This window comes from Oncorhynchus nerka, linkage group LG5, assembly GCF_034236695.1.
Source record: "Oncorhynchus nerka isolate Pitt River linkage group LG5, Oner_Uvic_2.0, whole genome shotgun sequence".
Taxonomy (NCBI): domain Eukaryota; kingdom Metazoa; phylum Chordata; class Actinopteri; order Salmoniformes; family Salmonidae; genus Oncorhynchus; species Oncorhynchus nerka.
Window position 1 is genome coordinate 50,779,936 of NC_088400.1, and position 27,423 is coordinate 50,807,358.

At 42.9% G+C, this 27,423-nt stretch overlaps 1 protein-coding gene across 1 annotated transcript in view; it reads left to right on the plus strand.

Moving 5' to 3' along the window:
* LOC115129603 (NALCN channel auxiliary factor 1-like) overlaps positions 1–15,134 on the plus strand; it is a 77,496-nt gene extending 62,362 nt beyond the window's left edge. The window contains exons 2-3 of the mRNA XM_029660149.2: positions 8,445–8,616; positions 11,945–15,134. Coding sequence (XP_029516009.1) covers positions 8,445–8,616; positions 11,945–12,273 — 501 coding nt within the window. The 3' untranslated portion in view covers positions 12,274–15,134. The remainder of the gene's footprint in view (positions 1–8,444; positions 8,617–11,944) is intronic.
* Positions 15,135–27,423: the final 12,289 nt, after the last annotated feature.

The window sequence follows — 27,423 nt, forward strand, 5'->3', positions numbered from 1 at the left end:
ATATTGAATTTGCCCATAACAACGCATTGAATAACACATTCATAAATGGCAAAAAAGACAGTCAAAGAATATATCATAAGGAATACGTTTTTGAATTGACTGTCCTATATCTAGCAGATTTAATAAAGCTCAGGAAATATGCACTGAACAAAAATATAAATGCAACATGTAAAGTGTTGGTCACATGTTTCATGAGCTGAAATAAAACATCCCAGAAATCGTCCATATGTACAAAAAGCAACATTTTTTTTTGTTTACATCCCTGTTAGTGAGCATTTCTCCGTTGCCAAGATAATCCATCCACCTGACAGGTGTGGCATATAAAGAATCTGATTAAACAGCATTATCATTACACAGGCCACTCTGAAAAGTGCAGTTTTGTCACAATGCCACAGATATCTCAAGTTTTGAGGGAACATGCAATTGTCATGCTGACTGCAGGAATGTCCACCAGAGCTGTTGCCAGATAATTGAATGTTCATTTCTCTGCTATAAGCTGCCTTTATTGTAGCTTTAGAGAATTTGGCATTACGTCCAACTGGCCTCATAACCGCACATGATGTGTAACCACACCAGCCCAGGACCTCCATATCCGGCTTCTTCACCTGCAGGATCATCTGAGACCAGCCACTCAGACAGGTGATGAAACTTTGGGTTTCCGCAACCAAAGAATTTCTGCGCAAGAAACCATCAGCAACCGTCTCGTCGTCCTCACCGGGGTCTTGACCTGACTGCAATCTGGCGTCGTAACCGACTTCAGTGGGCAAATGGTCATCTTCAATGGCCACTGGCACGCTGGAGAAGTGTGTTCTTCACAGATGAATCACATTATCAACTGCGCCGGGCGAGCGGTTTGCTGATACCACAACGTTGTGAACAGAGTGCCCATGGAGGCAGTGGGGTGATATGGGCTGGCATAAGCTTTGCACAATGAACACAATTGCATTTTATCGATGGGCAGTTTGAATGCACAGTGATACCATGACAAGATCCCGAGGCCCATTGTCATGTGGCAGCATGTAGTGTTGTGCCAGTAACCGAAAGGTTGCTGGATCGAATCCCCGAGCTGACAAGATGAAAATCTGCTGTTCTGCCCCTGAACAAGACAGTTAACCCACTGTTCCAGGGTAGTCTATCGTTGTAAATAAGAATTTGTTCTTAGCTGACTTGCCTAGTTAAATTAACGTTACACATGCCATTCCTCCACCACCCTCACCTCATGTTTCAGAATGATAATGCATGGCCCCATGTCGCAAGGATCTGTACACAGTTCCTAGAAACTGAAAATGTCCCATGTTATTCAATGGCCTGCACACTCACCATATATATCACCCATTGAGCATGTCTGGGATGCCCTGGATCTACATGTACAACAGTGTGTTCCAGTTCCCACCAATATCCAGCAACTTCACACAGCCATTGAAGAGGAGTGTGACAACAGGGCACAATCAACAACCTGATCAACTCTATGCGAAGGAGATGTGTTGCACTGCATGAGGAAAATGGTGTTCACTCCAGATAATGGCTTGTTTTCTGATCCACGCCCCTACCTTTTTTAAGGTATCTATGACCAACAGATGCATATCTGTATTCCCAGTTATCCACACCCATAGATTAGGTCCTAATGAATTCATTTCAACTGACTGATTTCCTTATATGAACTGTAACACAGTAAAATCTTTGAAATTGTTGCATTTATTCATCTGATGGCATTGAGGAGTTTACCACATCAACCACCGGCTTCATTAATAAGTGCATCGACAACAACATCCCCACAGTGACCGTACATACATATCGCAACCAGAAGACATGGATTACAGGAAATATCCGCACTGATCTAAAGGTTAGAGCTGCCGCTTTCAAGAATCAGGACATTAATCCTGACGCTTATAAGAAATCCCGCTACGACCTCTGACAAGCCATCAAACAGGCAAAGTGTCAATAAAGGACTAAGATCGAATTCTACTACCCTGGCTCTGGCGCTTGTCGGATGTGGCAGGGCTTGCAAAACTATCACAGATTGCAAAGGGAAACCTAGCCATGATCTGCCCAGACGATCTAGATGCCTTCTAAGCTTGCTTCGATGCAAGCAACACTAAACCATGCATGAGAACACCAGGTGTTCTGGATGAGTAAGATCTTTAAACAGGTCAACATTCACAAGGCCGCAGGGCAAAATACTTATTTTCCACCATAATTTGCAAATAAATTCATTAAAAATCCTATAATGTGATTTTCAGGATTTTTTTCTCATTTTGTCTGTCATACTTGAAGTGTACCTATGATGAAAATTACAGGCCTCTCTCATCTTTTTAAGTGGGAGAACTTGCACAATTGGTGGCTGACTAAATACTTTTTTGCCACACTGTATATAGCCAAGTTATAGTTAATCATTGTGGTGTATTTGTTATTACTTTTATTCTTATGTGTTATTACTTGTCTTTTATTTATCTATTTTCCTTCCGTCTGCATTGTTGTTGTCTACACCTGTTGTTACAAAGCATGTGATGAATACAATTGTGACCTGGTAGGGCTACTCGTGATTTCGCTTCAGGTTGAAGGTTCCATCTGCTCCTTGGGTCAGGTACTTGCAACAAGTAAAACTGCACTGGTCTTGGCACTTGATCTCCAGGAGGCAATGGGTGGGGGTTGTTTTATATTTGGTAGGTCAGAACAAATCCAAAGGGCAGCTCACCATACTCAGAAGGCACATACTGTTGCTCTGAGTTTGAGGCCAACAAGGTTTACATCTGGCTGTTGCTTCCAATTGCAGCAAGGTTTTGCAGGATGTTTCTTGCAAACTCTTTACTGGGTAATGGTGTAGGGGCTGGACAATAGAGGTTTGTCAAAATCCACTCACAAGTCCTCCGGGGACCTTGTTGGCAGGTGCATTGTCTTTCTTTGGTGGCTTTACATTCAATATTTGAACTGTATTTACAGGTTTTTACTGCAGACCTGACGTATGCGTGGGAATGTGCCATGTTTGAGGCAAGGATGTTTTGCTCTCTTTTGGTGGAACAGATGTGTAGCCCATTTTAATGGAAAGCTATGGTGTACAGTAAACTGACGACATGGTTGCACTTTTCCTGTCCCTCTTTGCAGTTCCATTTAGTCTCCATGATGAATGGACTTTCAGGGGAGACATTTTCCTGGAAATAAGTCAAAACAGAATTGAGTTAGACAAGTCAACCTAATATTTATTTTAATACACCACAAGGGACACAGAAATAAGAACATAATAATGATATGGATTGTCCATACAATACTATAAGCTATAACAAAGCAGAATCCAAAAGAAGAACAATGCAAAAAAGGCTACTTAACTAAAATGTTTGATTATTGCATAGATTTTAGGGTTTTCAGTAGTGCTAGTTTAAAAACTGGTAGGGCCAAAATTATTCAATTTGGGTCTATTAAATCTAATTGAAGATCCATAATCCATTTACATTTCAGCAGGGCGTTTAGCATGCAGATCTGAAATAATGTTGCAAACTTAAACAGGCTGAATATAAAGTTGATGTCATTTCTGCTACATTTTTGAGTGACTATTGATTATTTTAGTATTACACTTTTCTGGATTCAAATTAAAATGGGAATTGGGGTAGGTTTTACATACATGCAGTACCTTCTATATGTGGATTCCGTGGTTCATGGCATCCCAGCGCACGACTTGAATGCATACCACCACACTTGCAAGTAGAAATGGCCATACTCAATTGACACCCCCACTTACCTAACTGACCAGCAAACGATCTGAATTATGTACGAGTCTCATTCTTTCGCATTGAGCGAAATGACCTTACACCTGCCTGCCTTAAGATGACAAGCACAGCCACAACAACAACAGTGAACATTAACTACTTAACTACAAAGGTTGTATGTTGTACCTGTACCAGGTTGTACCTGAAAGTAATTCAGTAATATTGTCAATGAAGTTATGTTAAAATATCAACTTTACACCTTTTTCAATCTACAACGTTACATTAGCTATAGCCAGCTAGCTAGCTACTGAGCTAGCAACAAACTGGCTGCAAAAACACTTAACGTAAACTCACCCCATTCTGTACAAATGTGCGCAACCGCAACATTCAAACGAGGCTACAAAGAAAACTAATAGGATTGTAAGCGACTGTGTTGACGGCAAAATCGGGGGTGTGAACTAGGTTTCTATTCAAGCGTTGATCGACATGGTAATGGCTCTATAGTATTGAAGAAAAGTTGAAAAAACGTACATCTTGATGTGTCATGTCATAACGTACAGCACGCATAAAGCAACTATTTATGTCTTACAATCTCTCTCCATCAGGTGTAGCACTTCTAGCATCCGTTAAAAACAAGAAATGGACAGTGACGGGGGTAAGGGGGGGAATACCTAGTCATTTTTTTTGTCATCATTGCATGCAAACATCATTCTCAAAGCCGCTGTTTACTTGTAAGATCACTTTAGCACCGCCCTAAAAACCCGATTCAAATTCGACACAAACCTTCAAATAGGTATGTAATGACACATTATATAAACTCTTTATAGTGTTTTATTGACATTTTAGAGGCGATAAGTTAGACAGATCGAGTGAAAAAAAGCAATTTTCCCACACAACATCTCTCCTTCTCACTATCACGCATTAGTTTCGCTTGCCACCCGCCATTTTTAAAAAGACCCGACGGGGCTCATTGCCTGCTTGAATTATGCAGAAACAGGCAGGATTTAGGTCATGTAATTGATATTGTTGGAAAGGGGAGAAATTGTGCTTTACAATGGTATTGACATTACAGTTGATCTGGAAGTATTCGATTTTTGGGGCGCTAAAATAAGGGCAATTGTACGGACCAAGGCGATGTACGAGTTTACGTTATATACATAATCTTACCTTGTACATCGTGAATGTAACTCCCGATTAATTTACTGTAACCTTTTAGTTGGACTGCCTTGGGCAGTCTGACATCTTCATCTGCCCATTTATCGATATAAGTCGATGTTATAGCCGGCAACAGTTGTAACTATGTGCACGTAACATTAAAACTTCAAACTTGTAAAATGAGAAGTCCACACAATTGTGGTTTTGACTTCCGGGGTTCTCCCCTAGGATTTCCCACCTCAGCCTTGCTTTTGTTTCAAAATAACGGCTGCGGGACTAAAGCGTATGGCTTTAAGCTATATTACCATCATAATATAATAATACATGGAATTTAGCAGACACTTTTCTCCAAAGCGACATACAGTCAAGTGTGCATACATTTTGTTGGTCCCAGGAATCAAACCCACTATCCTGGCGTTGCAAGCGGCATGCTCTACCTAATGGGCTTACACAGGACCACCATCAAATGGCCACAATAATTGAATGACACACAATATCTGGTTCAGGACTCCAGCCCTGTAGGTTCCTGTGATTCACCAATATTAGCTTTACACTTTTTCAAACACAAAATAAGAAATAAATGGACTACCTTAAATGAAGAATGGTACCACAAAGGTACTGCCCATGATGTCACAGTTGCCATAATGGCACAGGAACTCTATGAATACTACAGACTGTTTTGTGGGAGGCCTGGCCGAAGCTGTTCATGATGCTGAAATGGACAGAGTCAGTCTGGTGTAGTCAAATGTAACCTGATAGATGCTGTCCGTGGTGCTGAAACAGTGATGTCCTTGGGAAAACTGGTGTATATTTATTCCCAGTTAAAACAGACATAGCTTTATCTAACCGTGTTCCTGAGGGTGTGTGTGAATAGATGAGGGTGTGTGAATAGATGAGTGAGTGTGTGTGTGCGCTTGTGCATGTGCTTCTCATTCAAATGCAGCTTGTGCTCAAAACCCCCTATGTTTGGTAATGTAAAGGAGTGCTGTACCGTTTACGTCACAGATGGAGAATGAGTGGTGATTATGTTTTCGTCTCTGGTAAACTATTCTTTATCTCTTTTATGAGTTAGAGTTGTGTTCAGGTTACTCCATTGCCAAATTCAGCATGGCACAATGTTATGGAATGTTCAGTTAGAAATACATTATGAGAACAGACATGCCTCTCATACAGTATATGTAGGGTAAGGAATAATGTCTGCTTTATTTGTGGCATTTCTATTTGCAACATTTAGTGTTTTGCACACTTCTGAACATGACAAATATCATTGCACCAGTTGTTAATCACTTGCATTTTCACTCTTTGTTGTTTACCCTCTGAATGGAGCATGGCCATGCTGAAGGCACTTAAATTCTGACCTTGGCTCTCAGCCAATAATGCGGGCCGTTCGGGTCGATATCATCATTATCGCTGTTTAGCATGCTCAAAGACTAATTTACACTATAACTCCTAGGACACTTTGCCAGCTCTGATCCCTTGACCTTTACTATTGTGTGGGCTTAGATAGACCAATCCACTGAAACACAAATTAAACAGTCTGATTACCAGCAATGACGAGAGTGAGGAGGTGAGGGCCCTGGAGGAGTGGGCCGGGAAAATAACCTCACTCTCAACGTCAACAAAACGAAGGCGCTGATCTTGGACTTTGCATGCTGCTTTACTCATTTCATATACTTTATTCTACTGTATTTTAGTCAATGCCACTCCAGCATTCCTTTATACATTTCTTAATTCCATTATTTTATTTATTTTTAATATTTCTAATTTTCACATTTATTTAACTTAGGCAAGTCAGTTTAGAACAATTCTTATTTACAATGACGGCCTACCCCGGGCCAAACCCTGATGACACTGGGACAGTCATGCGCTGCCCTATGGGATTCCCAATCAGGGCTGGATGTGATACTTTTAGATGTTTGTGTATTGTTGTGAATTGTTAGATACTACTGCACTTTTGGAACTAGGAACACAAGCATTTCGCTACACCCGCAACAACATCTGCTAAATATGTGTATGTGATTTCATTTTTTTTTATAGTCAATCCCTGATAGGTACATTATGCATTTTTGTGTGAAGGTGGTGTCGTCTACTGGGAGAAAGCGAGATTGCACTTGGGGATGGGGGCCATTGATTTGTTTAAGGGCAGAGTCGGTTGTACAGTACATTGGCATTAGTAGCACTATGCAAGGTCTTGTGTGGCTCAGTTGGTTGTGAATGGTAATTGTAATGCCAGGGTTGTGGGTTCAATTCCCGCTGGGACTACCAATATGAAAATGTGTTTATGTACTATTGTAAGTGTCATACTTTATGGGGCTTGGCTGGGTATCAGAGAACCTCATCCTGAGGATCAATTAGGAAGAGACATTCTCCTCTGCTGGTTGTATATAGGTAATAGCAGCAAGAGTAGGAGTGCTGAAGAACTGAAAGCTTTATGAACACAGGCCCAGGTGATTCCAAATACAATGTACTGAACAGTAATTAGTAGAATCATTGAATTCAAAATAATTATCTTCCTTTCCTTAGGTTCTGATACTGCATAATTTGACATTTGAAAGTGATATGGCAACAACCCCACCCAGCCTTCCTTGAGTTGTAAAATTCTGGTAACTTTCCAAAAAATGTCCCAGTTTTCCATAAGGAGGATTGCCATAAGCTAAAAGCATTGCTTTTTCCCTCCTAATACCAATCATCTCCAACCAGTATTATGGGAAAACTGGGACAATTTGGGAAAGTTACGGGAATTTTGTAACTCTATACCTTCTGCTATTCTTTTCATATTGTTTTCATTCATAGCTCAACAATGGCACACTGCCACAACTCCTTGTTCTCCTCGAGATACTTGGCCTGCTCGCCTCCCTACCACTGAGGAAGTACAGTTCCCGCTCAGCCCAGTCAAAACTGTTCGCTGCTCTGGCCCCCCAATGGTGGAACAAACTCCCTCACGACGCCAGGACAGCGGAGTCAATCACCACCTTCCGGAGACACCTGAAACCCCACCTCTTTAAGGAATACCTAGGATAGGATAAAGTAATCCTTCTCACCCCCCCCCTTAAAAGATTTAGATGCACTATTGTAAGTGGCTGCTCCACTGGATGTCATAAGGTGAATGCACCAATTTTTAGCGTCTGCTAAATGACTTAAATGTAAATGTAAATGTAATACTTTAAATAAAAGCACTCCTAATTACAACAAATATGATTTAGTCACATGTCATGGGTGGATTACATTGACAATTGATGATTGGCATCTGGTTGTCTTTTATACAGTCATGTATCTCTAACACATATCAATTTATAAGGCTGAATCACATCGAATGGGATATTGCAAGATCTGTGAGAAATCTCTGTTTCTGAAAAAATCCTAAATCTCTAGTTTTGAAGATAGGATGGATGTTATTTAATAACATTCAGAGCCAAACAGAAGACAACTGAGATCTTTGTTTTTGAACAGACATAGCGTAGTCTTGATGTCAAAGTAATAGTTTGCTTATTTATGATGTGCTAAAAGTGAACTTCCCCTTTAAGTTGTTTGAATTTACATATGGGTTTCATTTGGTTTAACTAACATGCTCTATCTTCTACCTCTCAGGCTGCCTACAAACCGTGGCTGTGTGCACAGTATTTCCCCACCACACAGAGGCATTGTAGAAGGACAGTACCTTGTCTCCAGTACTGCCTTGAGGTTCAGCAGAGGTGTCCCTTCATACTACCGGACAACGACGATCTCATCCACGGAGGAAGCCCCAGCTTCATATGTACAGGTGGGTGTGGTGGTATGGACTGATCAATCAGTCAGTCAATCAATCAAGTGTGATTTGTAGCCACAGCTTATACGGGTGGGCGTATATCCACTCTAGGGCTATGCTGTTTACCTGAGATGCACCATGGATCTAGGATAGATGGGCTTGGGTCAATTAATTTTGAAATGTACTAATTGTAGGAATTTATTTGCACTCCTATCTCCACTGACAGGAATTTAGATGGAATTGTATGTTGCAAGATACATTTAATTGTGCTCTTGTGCCCCTGATGATCCCTTGTAAAATTACTTTTCAGTGGTATCGATAAAGTTGTATGGTTTTGAACCCTGGTATTCAAGCCAATAATATATTTGTCACTAGCGACATCTAGTGGACATATAAGGCAGTGTTAGTAAAATCAATGACATTTCCCTCTCAGTGTAAAGTGTATTGCTGAGACAGTCACTGTGATGGGGTACAACTCCAGAGTAGTATTTTAATATTCCACAGTGATCAAGACAGAACCAAAATAACATGACCTGCCCTGTCCTGATTTGATCTCAGTGGGGTGCTCTGTCATTTCCTCCCCCAGCCCCAAAAATGTTAAGTATTTCAATACCGTAATTAGAGCAGCCTTTGATATCTTTGTATTACTTGTGCGTCAGCGATTAAATGGTAGGCTTTGCCTTTTGAGATCCCCATTTTCTGATACTCATTTGATGAGATGACACAAGTCGTGACATCAAATCAAATGACATTTTATTGGTCACATACACATGGTTAGCAGATGTTATTGTGAGTGTAGCGAAATTCTTCCGCTTCTAGTTCCGACAGTGCAGTAATATCAAGCAAGTAATCGAACAATTCCACAACAACTACATAATACACACAAATCTAAGGGACGGAATAAGAATATAGAATTATATGGATCGGCATAGGCAAGATGCAATAGATGGTATAAAAATAGAGTATATACAGTTGAAGATGGAAGTTTACATACACCTTAGCCAAAGACATTTAAACTCAGTTTTCACAATTCCTGACATTTAATCCTAGTACACATTCCCTGTCATAGGTCAGTTAGGATCACCACTTTATTTTAAGAATGTGAAATGTCAGAATAATAGTAGAGAGAATGATTTATTTCAGCTTTTATTTCTTTCATCACATTCCCAGTGCGTCAGAAGTTTACATACACTCAATTAGTATTTGGTAGCATTGCCTTTAAATTGTTTAACTTGGGTCAAACATTTTGGGTAGCTTTCCACAAGCTTCCCACAGTTAGTTGGGTGAATTTTGGCCCATTCCTCCTGACAGAGCTGGTGTAACTGAGTCAGGTTGTAAGCCTCCTTGCTCGCACACGCTTTTTCAGTTTTGCCACAAATTGTCAAGGCTTTGTGATGGCCACTCCAATACCTTGCCATTTTGCCACAACTTTGGAAGTATGCTTGGGGTCATTGTCCATTTGGAAGACCCATTTGCGACCAAGCTTTAACGTCCTGATTGATGTCTCTAGATGTTGCTTCAATATATACACATAATTTTCCTCCCTCATGAAGCCATCTATTTTGTGAAGTGCACCAGTCCCTCCTGCAGCAAAGCACCCCACAACATGATTCTGCCACCCCCATGCTTCACGGTTGGGATGGTGTTCTTCAGCTTGCAAGCTTCCCGCTTTTTCCTCCAAACATAAAGATGTGGCCAAACAGTTATATTTTTGTTTCATCAGACCAGAGGACATTTCTTCAAAAGGAACAATCTGTGTCCCCATGTGCATTTTTATGGCTTTTTTTATGGTGGTTTTGGAGCAGTGGCTTCCTCCTTGCTGAGCTGCCTTTCAGGTTATGTCGATATAGGACTTGTTTTACTGTGGATTTAGATACTTTTGTTCCTGTTCCCTCCAGCATCTTCACAAGGTCCTTTGCTGTTGTTCTGGGATTGATTTGCACCTTTTGCACCAAAGTACGTTTATCTCTACGAGACAGAACGTGTCTCCTTCCTGAGCGGTATGACGGCTGCGTGGTCTCATGGTGTTTATACTTGCGTACTATTGTTTGTACAGATGAACGTGGTACCTTCAGGCATTTGGAAATTGCTCCCAAGGATGAACCAGTCTTGTGGAGGTCTACAATTGTTTTTTTGAGGTCTTGGCTGATTTCTTTTTTTATTTTCCCATGATTTCAAGCAAAGAGGCACTGAGTTTGAAGATAAACCTTGAAATACATCCACAGGTACACCTCCAATTGACTGAAATGATGTCAATTAGCCTATCAGAAGCTTCTAAAGCCATGACATAATTTTCTGGAACTTTCCAAGCTGTTTAAAGGCACAGTCAACTTAGTGTATGTAAACTTCCGACCCACCAGAATGATATAGTGAATTATAAGTGAAATAATCTTTCTCTAAATAATTGCTGGAAAAATGACTTGTGTCATGCACAAAATAGTTGTCCTACCGACTTGTCCAAAACTATAGTTTGTTATTAACAAGACATTTTTGGAGTGGTTGAAAAATGAGTTTTAAATGAATTTTTTTGTACTCCAATCTAAGTGTATGTAAACTTCCGACTTCAACTGTACATATGGGATGAGTAATTCAAGATATGTACAAATTATTAAATTGGCATTGTTAAAGTGACTAGTGATCTATCTACAAGTCTGTATGTAGACAGCAGCCTCTCTGTGTTGGTGACGGCTGTGTCTGATGGCCTTAAGATTGAAAAATAGCTTCTGTCTCTCGGTCCCAGCTTTGATGCACCTGTACTGATCTCGCTTTCCAGATGGTATCAGGGTGAACAGGCAGTGGCTTGGGTCGTTGTTGTCCTTGATGATCTTTTTGTCCTTCCTGTGACACCGGGCGCTGTAGGGGTCCTGGAGGGCAGTGGTGTAGATTATATTTACCGTGCTGCAGTATGGGGTCGCTACAAAATGTCACTTACGTCTTTTTTAATTTAGAGTTCAATAAAGGATCATTAATGTTAGGTTATGATACAGCATATAACATAATGATACTGATAGTTTATTCATATGAAGACTGGGATAAACGTGCATACTGACTGGTATTTATGCTCTCATGCACATGGTCATCTGTCTTTTATTTGGTGATACATTTCAACAAAACACTGCATTACCACACTGCAAGTAAGGCTGGGACTAGGCTGGGTCATTTATTTAGCTTATTGTGGGTCATCTGAATGAATGAATACACTATTGGGGAAATTGGGTTTGTCATCATCAGACACAGGCATGGATGATACAGACACACATGGATGCATGAGAGGGATGCACAGAGACATGAGCATCTATGGCTTATATCAGTGTTTACCCACTACTCTCTTCGTCCCCCACAGGGCTACTGGGGAGCCATGGGCAGCCCAACAGCCAGGCAGAGTGCTGCGACGTTCGGTGGGACTCTAAACCGGACAACCGTTCTCGTGGGACGCTGAAAAGGACTCCAACTGCCTCCTGCCATCACCAACAGGTGGCATCAACATCAGTCACCTCGGCCGCCACACCCACCAGACAGTGCAGCAGTAGCGGCCGGCTGAAGCTGTGCATGCTGGTCTTTGTTCTCCTGCACACCGTAGTCACCATTACCAACGCATCCCACAATTCCACTGGGGTCGTCGGTGTGGCAGTCATTTTCCCCCTGGAGGAAAGCTCCTCCAGTGAGGAATAATGGAAAAAATGTGCAAAAAAAACTCAATGTTTTATTTGTGAATGAGTGAGTTGCAAAACCGGTTCTGACCAGTTCTGGCTCTCTGTTCAGAAAGAACCCTGGAAGGTCCCTGGTATGTGCTGTCGAAGCCTCTTTGGGCCACAGGAAGTGAGAGCAATTTACCCGGAGCAAAGGATACTGGGCATTGTAGTCATGTGGTGAGGCGACGACGTGGGTGGGGCCAACACATCTCAGACCAAAGGATCAATATCATATCACCGTGTCAATCTAAACCTGAGTTCACCTTTTCAGTCTCTTGTTTCTTCAGGATGTACTATATTGTTTTTTTCTCCTCCTGGTTCAGTTGTTTGTGGAGTTTGTTGGAATGTGAGTGGGTTGTCTTAGAACACATAAGAGGCAGAGAATATTAAAAAAGGTATCACCAACCTGTGTGTTTTTATCCACCCCTCTCTTAACCAGTAACATTTAGCTGCTCCTGGATATGCTAACAATATTCTTAACTCAAACACTCACAAACAGAAAGAGTAAACACTTATTGATCCCCCCTGTCCTGGTGGATACATAGAACATTTCAGTCATATCAGGGTTCTCTCATGGCAGTACATATAACTCTAATACAGAGCCAGTGAAGAGCAGGTGTAGTATACCTTTCTACACTGTTTTGCCGACCTGAACCATATTGTGCTCACTTGGATTATTTTCCTTACACGGTTGCATGTAACCAGGCCAGTGAAGTACAGTACAGCTCAGCTCATTTTAGCTCGACTCAGTAGTGTGAATAGGGTAGCAGTGGAGGTCTTGTCACTTGGATTCAAAATGTTCCCACCAATGGACTTCAGTGTACTTCCGAGTTCATATTATTTGAGCCAATAAGTTTCTCTCTCATTATCCTGTGTCCATGCGTTTGTATGTGATGGGCCCAAAGGGGACGTCAGATTTACCTCAATTTACCTCAAATCAAGTGACCTGTTGGCTTAGATTGACTTTTTCTAAAGCAGTACATCCAAGAAACGTATGTTTGGCTTTTATATTTGACTCATATATTTCTCAATATAAGGCTCTGGTACATCATACCAGTACATTACAGCCAGTTCACTTCACACAGTGGGAGAGTTGTCACAAGACCTGGGTTCAAATAGTATTTGTTCTCTTTGAAATATTTTAGCTGTACTCGATTGAGCTTGCCTGGCGCAATGTAACCAATGGGATTGTCCCAAAAGTATAACTGAAAATCTTGCCCATCTCATCTCCAGACGAGCTCAATCAAATGCTCAACACACTTGACAGAAAACGGACACAATTTTACATACACTCTACAATCATACATACCCTCTCCTCTTTGTCTCTATTTGACCTTATTGACCTCATTGTGACCAAGATAATCAGCTTGTATCTTTACACAGAGCTAAGGCCTTAGCTAGTAGGCGTTTGTGTGAAGGTAAGGAGTTCTCAAGAGCTGGCTCTACATACTGCATTTCCTTCCGTTGGTGTGACTGCTGCTAACCGGTACTCATTGATATGGCACATTTGGGAAGAAATCTGATATGCTCCTTATGCTTTCACCTTTGACCTTGACATCCCTGTCTTATCCTTCCCGTTCAACTGAGTAGCGCATATTATGGCACCTTTGTTTTTTCTACACTTACATATAATCGGTACTGCCGGAATAACTCTGAAGTCAACCCTACTCGGGCATGAAGACATCAATCTGACGATTAAGGTGACATTTCCTCATGACCCTGATCTTGGGTCAGTTCTGCATTTGACCCACTAATGGTAGGTGTTAGAATTGGAGGAGGGAAACTGATCCTAGATCTTTACCTAGGGAAAACTTCACCCTGAAAGTCTATGTGTTTTAGCCTTTTCACATTATTTTCCCCTTCTGTTCTCGTAACAGTTGATTTTCTCACAGACACTCATCGAGGTGAACTGTTCTTTGTAGCAATCAATGAGCAACATTACTTTATTGTTTCCCTCACCTTTACGTTATTCCCCCAAAAGACAGCAGCGGATGTACCCCTCTCTGTACAAATAATCTCCCACAAACTCCCCCAAACATTCATGATCTGAACCTTGTGGATCTATGCAGATGTCCTACCCCTGTCTGGCCCCATACATACTCAAGTTGCACAACTGATGTACAACACATTTGGCACAATGGTTGTGATACAACAGATGTTTTTGTGATTCAACAGAGAGCTTGTCTGCACAATGGTTGTGTCATTATTTTTCTGGAAAAAAAATACTATGTTGAATGACATGTTATGCCATATGCATTGTACTTCAGTTGAACAACTGGAGTGTTTACTGGTGTAAATATGTCCTAGAGAAGTGAGATATTCAAGATGTCCACCTCTTGGAGATTTCTGTTTTTCAATTTAGGGGAAGCTTCTTGTGTTTGTTTTTCTTGTTTTTGGTTGCATTTTCTGTTAATAGTCTCACTTCAAACAAACTACAACTTGTAAAGGCTTTATAAGCATCTACAGTTTGTAGCACTTATGAGTACTTTATGTATGCTTTATAAAGCCTTTTAATGTTGTACTTCGTTTGAAGTTGGACCTTGTTAAGAACTGTCTACAGCATTGTATGTAGGATCAGTAGGAAAGAGAAGATTGGGAAAAGGTGTGATAGGTGTGTGCAAGGAAAATAATGAAGATTTTTTTTTTTGTAAAAACAAAATACACAGATACCTTATCTTACTATTGTCATATTATCATACGATAGATGCTTTAGTGCAATTATCTTTTGTTTTTCTACAAAAGAGTTTGATGAAATAATTTATAATGCGTCTCGAAAGTCATCATCTTTTTTGAACATAAGAGAAATGCAGCCACATTTATTAAAATTTTGTTCAAAATAAATAAAACTATGTTAAATATGATTGTTGACTGCTTCTTTTGGATTGTATTTTATTTCGTACCATTGACCACAGTTACCTGACTATAGGCCTATAGCCAGACCAATTAAATTTGGCCAACATTCTGTGGTAAGTGGGCAATCTGGGATTCAAACAATAACAACAACAAAGAGGTCCCCCGACACTTTTTGGTAAACAAGTAAACTTCCAGGGCCAGTTTTACTCTGCATCTGCAACAAGTGCAGGGTTAACTAATAAATGTATTTGCCACATGCGCCGAATACAACAACTGTAGATTTCACCGTGAAATGCTTATTTACAAGCCCTTAACCAATATTTACCAAGGCTAGTCTAAAATAAAAAATTATAAAAAGTAACACAATAAGAATAACAATAATAAGACTACATACAGGGGGGCACCGCTCTAAGGGTGCAGGGGAACAGGCTAGTTGATGTAATCTGAACATGTAGGTGGGGGTGAAGTGACTATGCATAGGTAACAAACAAACACTGAGTAGCACTGTAGAAGAGGTGGGGTCAATATAAATTGTCCAGTGGCGATTTTTATGAATTGCTTAGCAATTCTCTATTTTGGTTAGGCCAGGGTGTGACTAGGGCGTTCTATGTTCTTGTATTTCTTTGTTTTTGGCCGGGTATGGTTCTCAATCAGGGACAGCTGTCTGTCATTGTTTCTGATTGAGAACCATACTTAGGTAGCTCTTGCCCACATGGGTTTTGTGGGTAGTCATTCTCTGTTTAGTGTTTTTGTTACACCTTGCAGAACTGTTCGTTTGTCGGTTTGTTGTTTTTGTTCCAGTATTCATCTTTATTAAAATCATTATGAATACGTACCACGTTGCTCTTTGGTCTTCTTCTCCTTCTCCCGACGACAATCGTTACAGAACTACACACCCCAACCGGACCAAGCAGCGTGGTGACCAGGAGCAGAGGGTTCTGGACTCCTGTACTTGGGAGGAGATATTGGACGGCAAGGGACCCTGGGCACAGGCTGGGGAATATCGCTGCCCCAAGGAAGAACTGGAGGCAGCGAAAGCTGAGCGGTGTCAATATGAGGTAAGGCAGCGCAACAGGCACGAGAGGCAGCCCCCATTTTTTTTTAGGGGGGATACACACTGGGAGATTGGCGGAGTCAGGTGATAGACCTGAGCCAACTCCCTGTGCTTTCCGGAAGAAGCGCAGTACTGGTCAGGCACCGTGTTATGCGGTTAAGCGCACGGTGTCGCAAGTACACGCTCATAGCCCGATGCGCTATAGGCCAGCCCCCCGCAAGTGCTATGCGAGTGTGGGCATCCAGCCAGGGCGTATTGTGCCGGCTCAGCGTGTTTGGTCTCCGGTACGCCGTTTTGGCCCAGGGTATCCTGCGCCGGCGCTGCGTGCAGTGTCTCCGGGGAGCTGGGAGGATGCAGTGTGCCCTATATGCCTGCGCTCCGCCCGTGCCGGGAGAATGTGGGCATTGAGCCTAAGGGAGAGGTGCGAGTGGTATGCACCAGAGCTCCAGTGCTCCCCCACAGCCTGGTCCATCCGGTGCCTCTTCCACGCACCAGGCCTGATGTAGGTCTCCCCAGCCTGGTGGGTCCTGTGGCAGCCCCACGCACCAGGCTGTCTCTCCGTCTCCTCCCTCCAGGTTCTCCCGTCAGTCTGGAGCTGCCAGAGCCGCCCGTCAGTCAGGACCTGCCAGAGCCACCCGTCAGTCAGGAGCTGCCAGAGCCGCCCGTCAGTCAGGAGCTGCCACAGCCGCCCGGCGGTCCGGGCTAAAGTGGTCATCCAGCCTGGAGGAGTGGTGCCAAGGCTGCGCACCAGAGCTCCAGTGCTCCCCCACAGCCCAGTCCATCCGGTGCCTCCTCCATGCACCAGGCCTGCTGTAGGTCTCCCCAGCCTGGTGGGTCCTGTGGCAGCCCCACGCACCAGGCTGCCTCTCCGTCACCTCCCTCCAGGTTCTCCCGTCTGTCCGGAGCTGCCAGAGCCGCCCGTCTGTCCGGAGCTGCCAGAGCCGCCCGTCTGTCCGGAGCTGCCAGAGCCGCCCGTCTGTCCGGAGCTGCCAGAGCCGCCCGTCTGTCAGGAGCTTCCAGAGCCGCCCATCTGTCAGGAGCTGCCAGAGCCGCCCGTCTGTCAGGTGCTGCCAGAGCCGCCCTTCTGTCTGGAGCTGCCAGAGCCGCCCTTCTGTAAGGAGCTGCCAGAGCCGCCCATCACTCCGTCGCCGCCGTAGGAAGGCCCACCCGGACCCTCCCGTCCCTTCCCGAGCCGCCTGTCTGTCAGGAGCTGCCAGAGCCGCCCTTCAGTCTGGAACTGCCAGAGCCGCCCGGCAGTCAAGAGCTGCCAGAGCCACCTGTCAGTCAGGAGCTGCCAGAGCCGCCCTTCACTCCGGAGCTGCCAGAATCGCAGCCCCTCAGTCCAGAGGCGCCCCTCAGTCCACCTAAGTGGGCCAAGACTGAGGTGGAGCGGGGTCCACGTCCCGCATCCAAGCCTTCGCCGTAGGAAGGCCCACCCGGACCCTCCCCTTTAGAGTCAGGTTTTGCGGCCAGAGTCCGCATCTTTGGGGGGTGGGGGGGTACTGTCACGCCCTGGCCATAGAAAGGGTTTTTATTCTCTATTTTGGTTAGGCCAGGGTGTGACTAGGGTGGGCGTTCTATGTTATTTTTTCTATGTTTTTGTATTTCTTTGTTTTTGGCCGGGTATGGTTCTCAATCAGGGACAGCTGTCTGTCGTTGTCTCTGATTGAGAACCGTACTTAGGTAGCTCTTGCCCACATGGGTTTTGTGGGTATTTATTCTCTGTTTAGTTTTTTTGTTACACCTTGCAGAACTGTTCGTTTGTCGGTTTGTTGTTTTTGTTCCAGTTTTCATCTTTATTAAAATCGTTATGAATACGTACCACGCTGCTCTTTGGTCTTCTTCTCCTTCTCCCGACGACAATCGTTACAATAATGGCTTGGGGGTAGAAGCTGTTGAGGAGCCTTTTGGTCCAAGACTTGGCACTTCGCTACCGCTTGCCGTGCGGCAGCAAAGAAAACAGTCTATAACTTGGGTGACTGGAGTCCCTGACAATTTTATGGGTTTTCCTCTGACACCGCCTATTATATATTTCCTGGACTGCAGAAAGCTTGGCCCCAGTGATGTACTGGGCCGTTCGCATTACCCTCTGTAGCGTCTTACTGTCAGATGCCGAGCAGTTGCCATACCAGGCAGTGATGCAATCGGTCAGGATGCTCTCAATGGTGCAGCTGTAGAATCTTTTGAGGATCTGGGGACCCAAGCCAAATCTTTTCAATCTCCTGAGGGGGAAAGGTTTTGTCGTGCCCTCTTCACGACTGTCTTGTTATGTTTAGAACATGATAGTTCGTTGGTGATGTGGACATCAAGGAACTTGAAGCTCTCGACCTGCTCCATTACATCTCCGTCACTGTTAATGGGGAGCTGTTCTGCCCGCCTTTCCCTGTAGTCCACGATCAGCGCCTTTGTCTTGCTCACATTGAGGGAGAGGTTGTTGTCCTGGCACCACACTAACAGTTCTCAGACCTGCTCCCTATAGGCCGTCATCATTGTCGGTGATCAGGCCTACCACTGTTGTGTCGTCAGCAAACTTAATGATGGTGTTATAGTTGTGTTTGGCCACACAGTCGTGGGTGAACAGGGAAAACAGAAGGGGACTAAGTCCACACCCGTGTGGGGCCCCAGTGTTAAGGATCAGCGTGGCAGATGTGTTGTTGCCTACTCTTACCACATGGGGCGGCCCGTCAGGAAGTCCAGGATCCAGTTGCAGAGGGAGGTGTTTAGTCCCAGGGTCCTTATCTTAGTGATGAGCTTTGAGGGCACTGTGGTTTTGAACGCTGAGCTTAGTCAATGAATAGCATTCTCACATAGGTGTTACTGTTTTCCAGATGGGAAAGGGCAGTAATGGAGTACTATTGAGATTGCGTCATCTGTGGATCTGTTGGGGCAGTATGTCTGTGAGGATGCTAGTGGCGCCGAAGAACATGGCTGACATTTTACATTCTCCCAACCAATTGTGCAATTTTGTTATCTTCAGTTTCTTGGCAATTTCTTGCATGGAATAGCCTTCATTTCTCAGAACAAGAAAGTCATTTGTTTCTGGACGTTTTGAGCCTGTAATCGAACCCACAAATGCTGATGCTCCAGATAGTCAACTAGTCTAAAGTTGGCCAGTTTTATTGCTACTTTAATTAGGACAACAGTTTTCAGCTGAGCTAACATAATTGCTAAAGGGTTTTCTAATGATGAATTAGCCTTTTAAAATTATAAACTTGGATTAGCTAACACAACGTGCCACTGGAACAGAGAAGTGATGGTTGCTGATAATTAGCCTCTGTATGCTTAAAAATCTGCCATTTCCAGCTACAATAGTAATTTACAACATTAACAATGTCTACACTGTATTTCTGATCAATATAATACTATTTTAATGGACACATTTTGGGATTTTCTTTCACAAACAATGACATATCTAAGTGAAAACAAACTTTTGAAGGGTAGTGGACATACATACAGTTTACAAGTTTACATACACTTAGGATGGAGTCAATAAAACTCATTTTACAACCACTCCACAAATTTCTTGTTAAACAACCTATAGTCGATTAGGACATCTACTTTGTGCTCGACACAAGTAATTTTTCCAACAATTGTTTACAGACAGATTATTTCACTTATAGTTCACTGTATCACAATTCCAGTGGGTCAGAAGTTTACATACACTAAGTTGACTGCCTTTAAACAGCTTGTAAAATTCCAGAAAATTATGTCATGGCTTTAGAAAATTCTGATAGGCCAATTGATATCATTTGGGTCAATTGGAGGTGTACCTGTGGATGCATTTAAGGCCCACTTCAAACTCAGTGCCTCTTTGCTTGACATCATGGGAAAATCAAAAGGAATTACCAAAAATACCAAAAATGGTGGACCTCCACAAGTCTGGTTCATCCTTGTGAGCAATTTCCAAACGCCTGAAGGTACCACGTTCATCTGTACAAACAACAGTACGCAAGTTTAAACACCATGGAACCACGCAGCAGTCATACCACTAAGGAAGGAGATGCATTCAGTCTCCTAGAGACAAACGTACTTTGGTGTGAAAAGTGAAAATCAATCCCAGAACAACAGCAAAGAGCCTTATGAAGATGCTGGAGGAAACAGGTACAAAAGTATCTACATCCACAGTAAAACGAGTCCTATATCGACATAACCTGAAAGGCCGCTCAGCAAGGAAGATTCCACTGCTCCAAAACCGCCGTAAAAAAGCCAGGCTACGGTTTGCAATTGCACATGAGGACAAAGATCATGCTTTTTTGGAGAAATGTCTGTTATGATTAAACAAAAATAGAACTGTTTGGCCAGAATGACCATTGTTATGTTTGGAGAAAAAAGGGGAGGCTTGCAAGCTGAAGGACACCATCCCAACCGTGATGCACGGGGGTGGCAGCATCATGTTGTGGGGGTGCTTTGCTGTAGGAGGGACTGGTGCACTTCACAAAATAGATGGCATCATGAGGGAGGAAAATAATGTGGATATATTGAAGTAAAATCTCGAGACATCAATCACGACGTTAAAGCTTGGTCGCAAATGGGTCTTCCAAATGGACAATGACCCCAAGCATACTTCCAAAGGAGGCCTACAAACCTGACTCAGTTACACCAGCTCTGTCAGGAGGTATGGGTCAAAATTCACCCAACTTATTGTGGAAGCTTGTGGAAGGCGACCCGAAACGTTTGACCCAAATTAAACAATTTAATGGCAATGCTTCCAAATATTAATTGAGTGTATGTAAACATCTGACGCACTGGGAATGTGATGAAAGAAATTTTAAAAAGTCTCTACCATTACTCTGACATTTCTCAATCCTAACTGACCTAAGACTGGGAAATATTACGAGGTTTAAATGTCAGGAATTGTGAAAAACTGAGTTTAGATGTATTTGGCTAAGGTGTACGTAAACTTCCGACTTCAACTGTTCATACACGCTGTATAAATACACGTACATACATAAATAACTCATACAGATAAATAAATACAGAAAAAAAAGAAATAGAAGGCATTTGAACCTTCTGGAACAAAGAGAAGATTCATATGGAAGACAAGTCTATAAACAATCTACAGTATATCCAGACGTGCCATTTTCCACATAGAAGCTAAATATTTTTTACAATTGAATTATAGGTAGCCATTTTTCTTATATTTCAGGATTTATCTAAATATTCTGCCAACAGAAATACACAATGGACAAAAAAACATTTCAGTGTCTCCTCATTGCTCAGCCACGTAATGCCAGGGTATATCTGGTGTGCTTTCTGGAATGAGAGCAAGCGTATATCGTTGTTGAAAGTGAAATAGAGGATCAAATTAGTTTCATTCTCTATTTCTTTGAGATCATAATAGTTACATAGTCTTTCCTCTTCCATATCGCCACAATTCCATCCCGTTTCAATACACAGAGGCAATATCCCTGATCTTACCTGTGCACATAGTGATCACTTGCTTTTTACATAGGTTATGCATAATATATCTCTCACACACAAATTCCTTCTTAATCAAACAAAAGGTTCTCAATTAGGGTTTATGATTAATCTCCTCCACCCATTTATTTTCATATTGCATCAACGGTTGTTTTTTAATCATATGTATTTCTCCCTTAATTTGTTTTTCTTGTACAGATGTTCACAGTCAGACTGTTGAAAAATGTCAGACATTTCAGTTTCCCAGGCTCCCCCTATAGATCCCAATTCCTTCGACCTCAAGACTTGGTTTTTACTCTGACATACCTGTCTATATAAGGTCCCACAGTTGACAGTGCGTGTGCCTTTCCAAATCATGTCCAATAAATCAAGTTGTAGAAACATTTCAAGGATGATCAATGGAAAAAGGATGCCCCTCAGCTTCCTTTCGAGTCTCATAGCAAAGGATCTGAATAATATATCACGTGGAATGTGCGTGACCAGGAAATGGCTGACTGCCAGACACATGGCTCATTCTGCTCTTATTCAGTCCCACAACACAGTAGAAGCCTCATTCAAATTTCTATAGACGGTCTAGTGGAAGCCCTAGGTAGGGAATCTTCATTCATATTGCAATGGGATTTCAATAGGGAATGGTTTGAAAATATACCAACCACAGATTTGTCACTTCCTGTTTCTTCTCAGGTTCTTGCCTGCCATATGAGTTCTGTTATACTCACAGACATCATTCAAACAGCTTCAGAAACTTCAGAGTGTTTTCTATCCAATACTAATAATAATATGCATATATTCACAACTGAGACTGAGGAGCAGGCCGTTTACTCCGGGCACGTCTGGGCACCGTTCATCCAAGCTACTCAATAGTGCCACTGCAGCCATAAGAAATGTCAAAGAACCTGTTTTCACTTCATCATTATGGGGTATTGTGTGTAGATTGATTAGAATAAAATTATTCAATCCATTTTAGGATATGGCTGTAATCTAGCAAAATGTGGACAAAGTCAAGGGGTCTGAATACTTTTCAAATGCACAGTCCAAACATTTAGTGTGAGAGAGCCTCAATCACATTTATTTCCTCATTGTCGGCTGCACATGAATTATGGCAAACTGCCAGTCACGTCTTTGGTCACGTTTGCGTGGTAAAACAAAAACAACGATTGGTTGACAATAGAGCCTCCCACAATGCAGGTGATGGCTGCAGGATGAAGTTGATGAAAAGCAACTGCAGAAACTTGTAGTCAACTCCATTCAAAACTTCATGATTTTTGTAAATTTCATGCAGTCAGACAATTTTTATCCCCAGAATGCAACACATGTGAAAAGCTTGACCATTGACTTGACAAAGGTGATCAGCTCAAACGCTTCCAGCAATTCCATGGCCGACTATAATGTAGATTTTGCAAAGCATCAAACAATGGATCAGATTCCTATATCATATGATGTGATTAGCTGAAATGTTAACCACTTATCCAGCTGTTGTGAGATCTGGCAGGTATACCATTTAGTCGGTCTATAATGCAGCCAATATTTGTAAATGTATCCTAGAAAAAATACCGTCACAATATCCTCACTGTCATTGCAGGTGTGAAGCCACTAGAGGAGTGTAGCTCCTGAGTCATAACTTTGCAATACACACACTGATTCTCACATGTAGTACGCAGTAATGCTTTCCTGCACCACAAGATGTCATTACATAGCCACTATACAGCCAGAGCGTCATACAGCGTAGATCAAATTATATTTGTCACATATGCCGAATACAACAGGTGTAGTAGACCTTACTGTGAAATGCTTAATTACAAGCCCTTAACCAACAATGCAGTTAAAGAAATAGATTTAAGAAAATATTTACTAAATAAACTAAAGTAAAAAATAAGTGACAATAAACAGCAAGTAGCAGCAGTGTAAAATCAAAGGGGGGCAATGTAAATAGTCCGGGCGGCCATTTGATTACATGTTCAGCAGTCTTATGGCCTGGGGGTAGAAGCTGTTAAAGAGCCTTTTGGACCTAGATTTGACACTCCAGTACCGTTTGCCGTGTGGTAGTAGAGAGAACTGTCTATGACTTGGATGACTGGAGTCTTTGACAATTTTATGGGCCTTCCTCTGCCACCGCCTAGTATATAGGTCTTGGATGGCAGAAAGCTTGGCCCCAGTGATGTACTGGGCCGTACGCACTACTCTGTAGAGCTTTATGGTCAGATGCTGAGCAGTTGCCATACCAGGTGGTGATGTAACTGGTCAAGATGCTCTCGATGGTGCAGCTGTATAACTTTTTGAGGATGTTGGGACCCATGCCAAATATTTTGTCTCCTGAGGCGGAAAAGGTGTTGTCGTGCCCTCTTCACGACTGTCTTAGTGTGTTTTGACCATGATAGTTTGGTGGTATTGTGGACACCAAGGAACTTGAAACTCTCAACCTGCTCCACTACAGCCCCATCATGATAATGGGAGAAGGTTCGGCACTCCTTTTCCTGAGTCCACGCTCATCTCCTTCAGCTTGTTCACGTTCAGGGAGAGGTTGTTGTCCTGGCACCACACTGCCAGGTCTCTGACCTCCCTATAGGCTGTCTCATCGTTGCTGATTATCAGGCCTACCACTGTTGTGTTGTCAGCAAACTTAATGACGGTGTTGGAGTCGTGCTTGGGCAGGACAGGACAGGACTAAGTACGCACCCCTGAGGGCCGCCCGTGTAGAGGATCAGCGTGGCAGATGTGTTGTTGCCTACCCTCACCACCTGGGGGCAGCCCGTCAGGAAGTCCAGGATCCATTTGCAGAGGGATGTGTTTACTCCCAGGGTCCTTAGCTTAGTGATGAGCTTTGAGGGCATTATGGTGTTGAACGCTGCACTGTGGTCAATGAACAGCATCCTCACATAGGTGTTCCTTTTGTCCAGGTGGGAAAGGGCAGTGTGGAGTGCGATTGCGTCATCTGTGAATCTGTTGGGGCGGTATGCGAATTGGAGTGGATCTACGGTTTCCAGGATCATGGTGCTGATGTAGGTGGTCCTAAAAGTACAGCTAATAGGCTCATTTTCTGACAATGTATCCAAGGGATTTTATATACCCCTGGTAGCATTTGCTAATCATAATGGTCTATCCACAGGGGGTATTTGAGACCATAGGCTTGCTTGTAAAATACACGAGGTGGTATTTCAGGGGGACTCCGGGCACAGAAAAATGTATTTGGGAACCACTGCTCTAGACTACCTGCCAATTCCAATAACCATTGTGTAATAATGTAATGTATAATAAATATGTATATTATAATATAATGCCTTCTGTATGGAGAGTCAACCCTAGGAGTAAGTTATCTCATCGCTAACACTATAACACTAATGAGTCTGCACCACTGATTGTGAAACCAAAGGTTTTGGTTGGGAGAACAGTGCTGTGTAAAAGTATTATTCTGGTGTCAGTTGCTGCTGTAATCTAAGGTGAAGTTACACTGCAAACATTGTGTTTACATTCAGTCGGTGGTGTCTTTTGTCTGCTTTTTTTTACTTTAACACCTGTTGATGCATTGACTAGTTCCGCTTCATGTCCATGAATAGTTGTGTGGCTGTTGATAGGCTGAAGTCTCATTTATACCTAGTTCTAACATGCATCCATTGTCCTGATCTCATTTCACATTCTGATTGTACCCACATTTTTTGGACAAATGTAGACGATTAAAAGGAGCATTCTCATCAGATTGTGATCAGATCTTCCTTACCAGATGATCTTCCAGAGGTAGTCAGGCACACATTGTGGCTGAATAGCTTACAAGTGTAGACAAATCTGGCCAGTGAAACCATTTAATTAATCATAATCCTGCATACTAAAATCCTTGACAGGTGGTACCATTTAGCCTCGCGAGCCAACTTGATCTTGCAAGCTTATCATTTGTCTTCGCTAGCTTGCGAAATCAAGTTGGTTTGCGAGGCTAGGCCACAATATGTGTTTTAAAATAAATAAATACATATTATTTAGAAAGAATAGCTGTGAAATCATTTGCCTAGAGGGATGGACCAGGTAGTATAGTCACAATCCTGACACAGTGGACAGATAAGACACACATTTTAATACCATTTGTACACACATTTAAAAAATGTGGGAACAATAAGAATGTGGACAAGATCAGGACACATGATTTAGCTCCAGGTGATCTGAGATGCTTTCTTTTGTACTATTGTTTTATGAGCATGGCCTTATTTCTATTACAGCATATTGGATGACTGTCATTCATAGAGCTTCCGGGTTGGAGCGAGCGGTCGCATCCGCACTCGGTCCGCAGGTAGTATTACATTTCATTACATTTCATTATAGTACAACGGTTTGATTTGTCTAATCTTAGCAATTTCTTCTTAGCTAGCTACATAGCCGTCTTTGTATCATAGATAATTGCGTAATTATCGTATTTCGTCGTCCTAACGCAGTCTACACTGCTATCTGCCCTGCAGCTAGCCAGCTAGCTAACGTCCACCGTATACCGATTAGCAGCACAACTATTACACTCAACTGAACGACTTGATTAGTGTAGTGTTAGCTAGCTACATAGTTGTCTTTGCTGTCTTCGTATCCAAGATAATTGTGTAGTTTAGAGTGTGTAGTTTTAGAGTGATTATCTTAATTTACCGAGGTTAGCTAGCCAGCTATTTGTCGTCCTTAACGTAGGAGACACTGCTAGATAGCCAACAGCTAGCCAACGTCTACCGAACAGAACTTCCGCACTCAACAATCCGGTCGCATTTCGCTTCGCTCCACAGGTAGTATCACATTTTTCATTTCATTTCATTACAGTACAACGGCTTGATTTGTTTGATCGTAGCTAGCTACATAGCTAGCTACATAGCCGTCTTTGTATCAAAGATAATTGTGTAGTCTAGAGCGATTTCCTAGGTTAGCTAGCCAGCTATTGTCATTCTTTTAACGCAACGTAACGTAATCAACACTGCTAGCTAGCCAGCTAGCCCCGAATAGCAGCACAGTAGAAACTATTACACTCAACGGAACGACTTGATTAGTGTAGTGTCAACAACGCAGCCACTGCCAGCTAGCCTACATAGTCAACAACGCAGCCTCTGCCAGCTAGCCTACTTCAGCAGTACTGTATCATTTTAATCATTTTAGTCAATAAGATTCTTGCTACGTAAGCTTAACTTTCTGAACACTCGAGACGTGTAGTCCACTTGTCATTCCAATCTCCTTTGCATTAGTGTAGCCTCTTGTGTAGCCTGTCAACTATGTGTCTGTCTATCCCTGTTCTTTCCTCTCTGCACAGACCATACAAACGCTCCACACCGCGTGGCCGCGGCCACCCTAATCTGGTGGTCCCAGCGCGCACGACCCACGTGGAGTTCCAGGTCTCCGGTAGCCTCTGGAACTGCCGATCTGCGGCCAACAAGGCAGAGTTCATCTCAGCCTATGCCTCCCTCCAGTCCCTCGACTTCTTGGCACTGACGGAAACATGGATCACCACAGACAACACTGCTACTCCTACTGCTCTCTCTTCGTCTGCCCACGTGTTCTCGCACACCCCGAGAGCTTCTGGTCAGCGGGGTGGTGGCACCGGGATCCTCATCTCTCCCAAGTGGTCATTCTCTCTTTCTCCCCTTACCCATCTGTCTATCGCCTCCTTTGAATTCCATGCTGTCACAGTTACCAGCCCTTTCAAGCTTAACATCCTAATCATTTATCGCCCTCCAGGTTCCCTCGGAGAGTTCATCAGTGAGCTTGATGCCTTGATAAGCTCCTTTCCTGAGGACGGCTCACCTCTCACAGTTCTGGGCGACTTTAACCTCCCCACGTCTACCTTTGACTCAT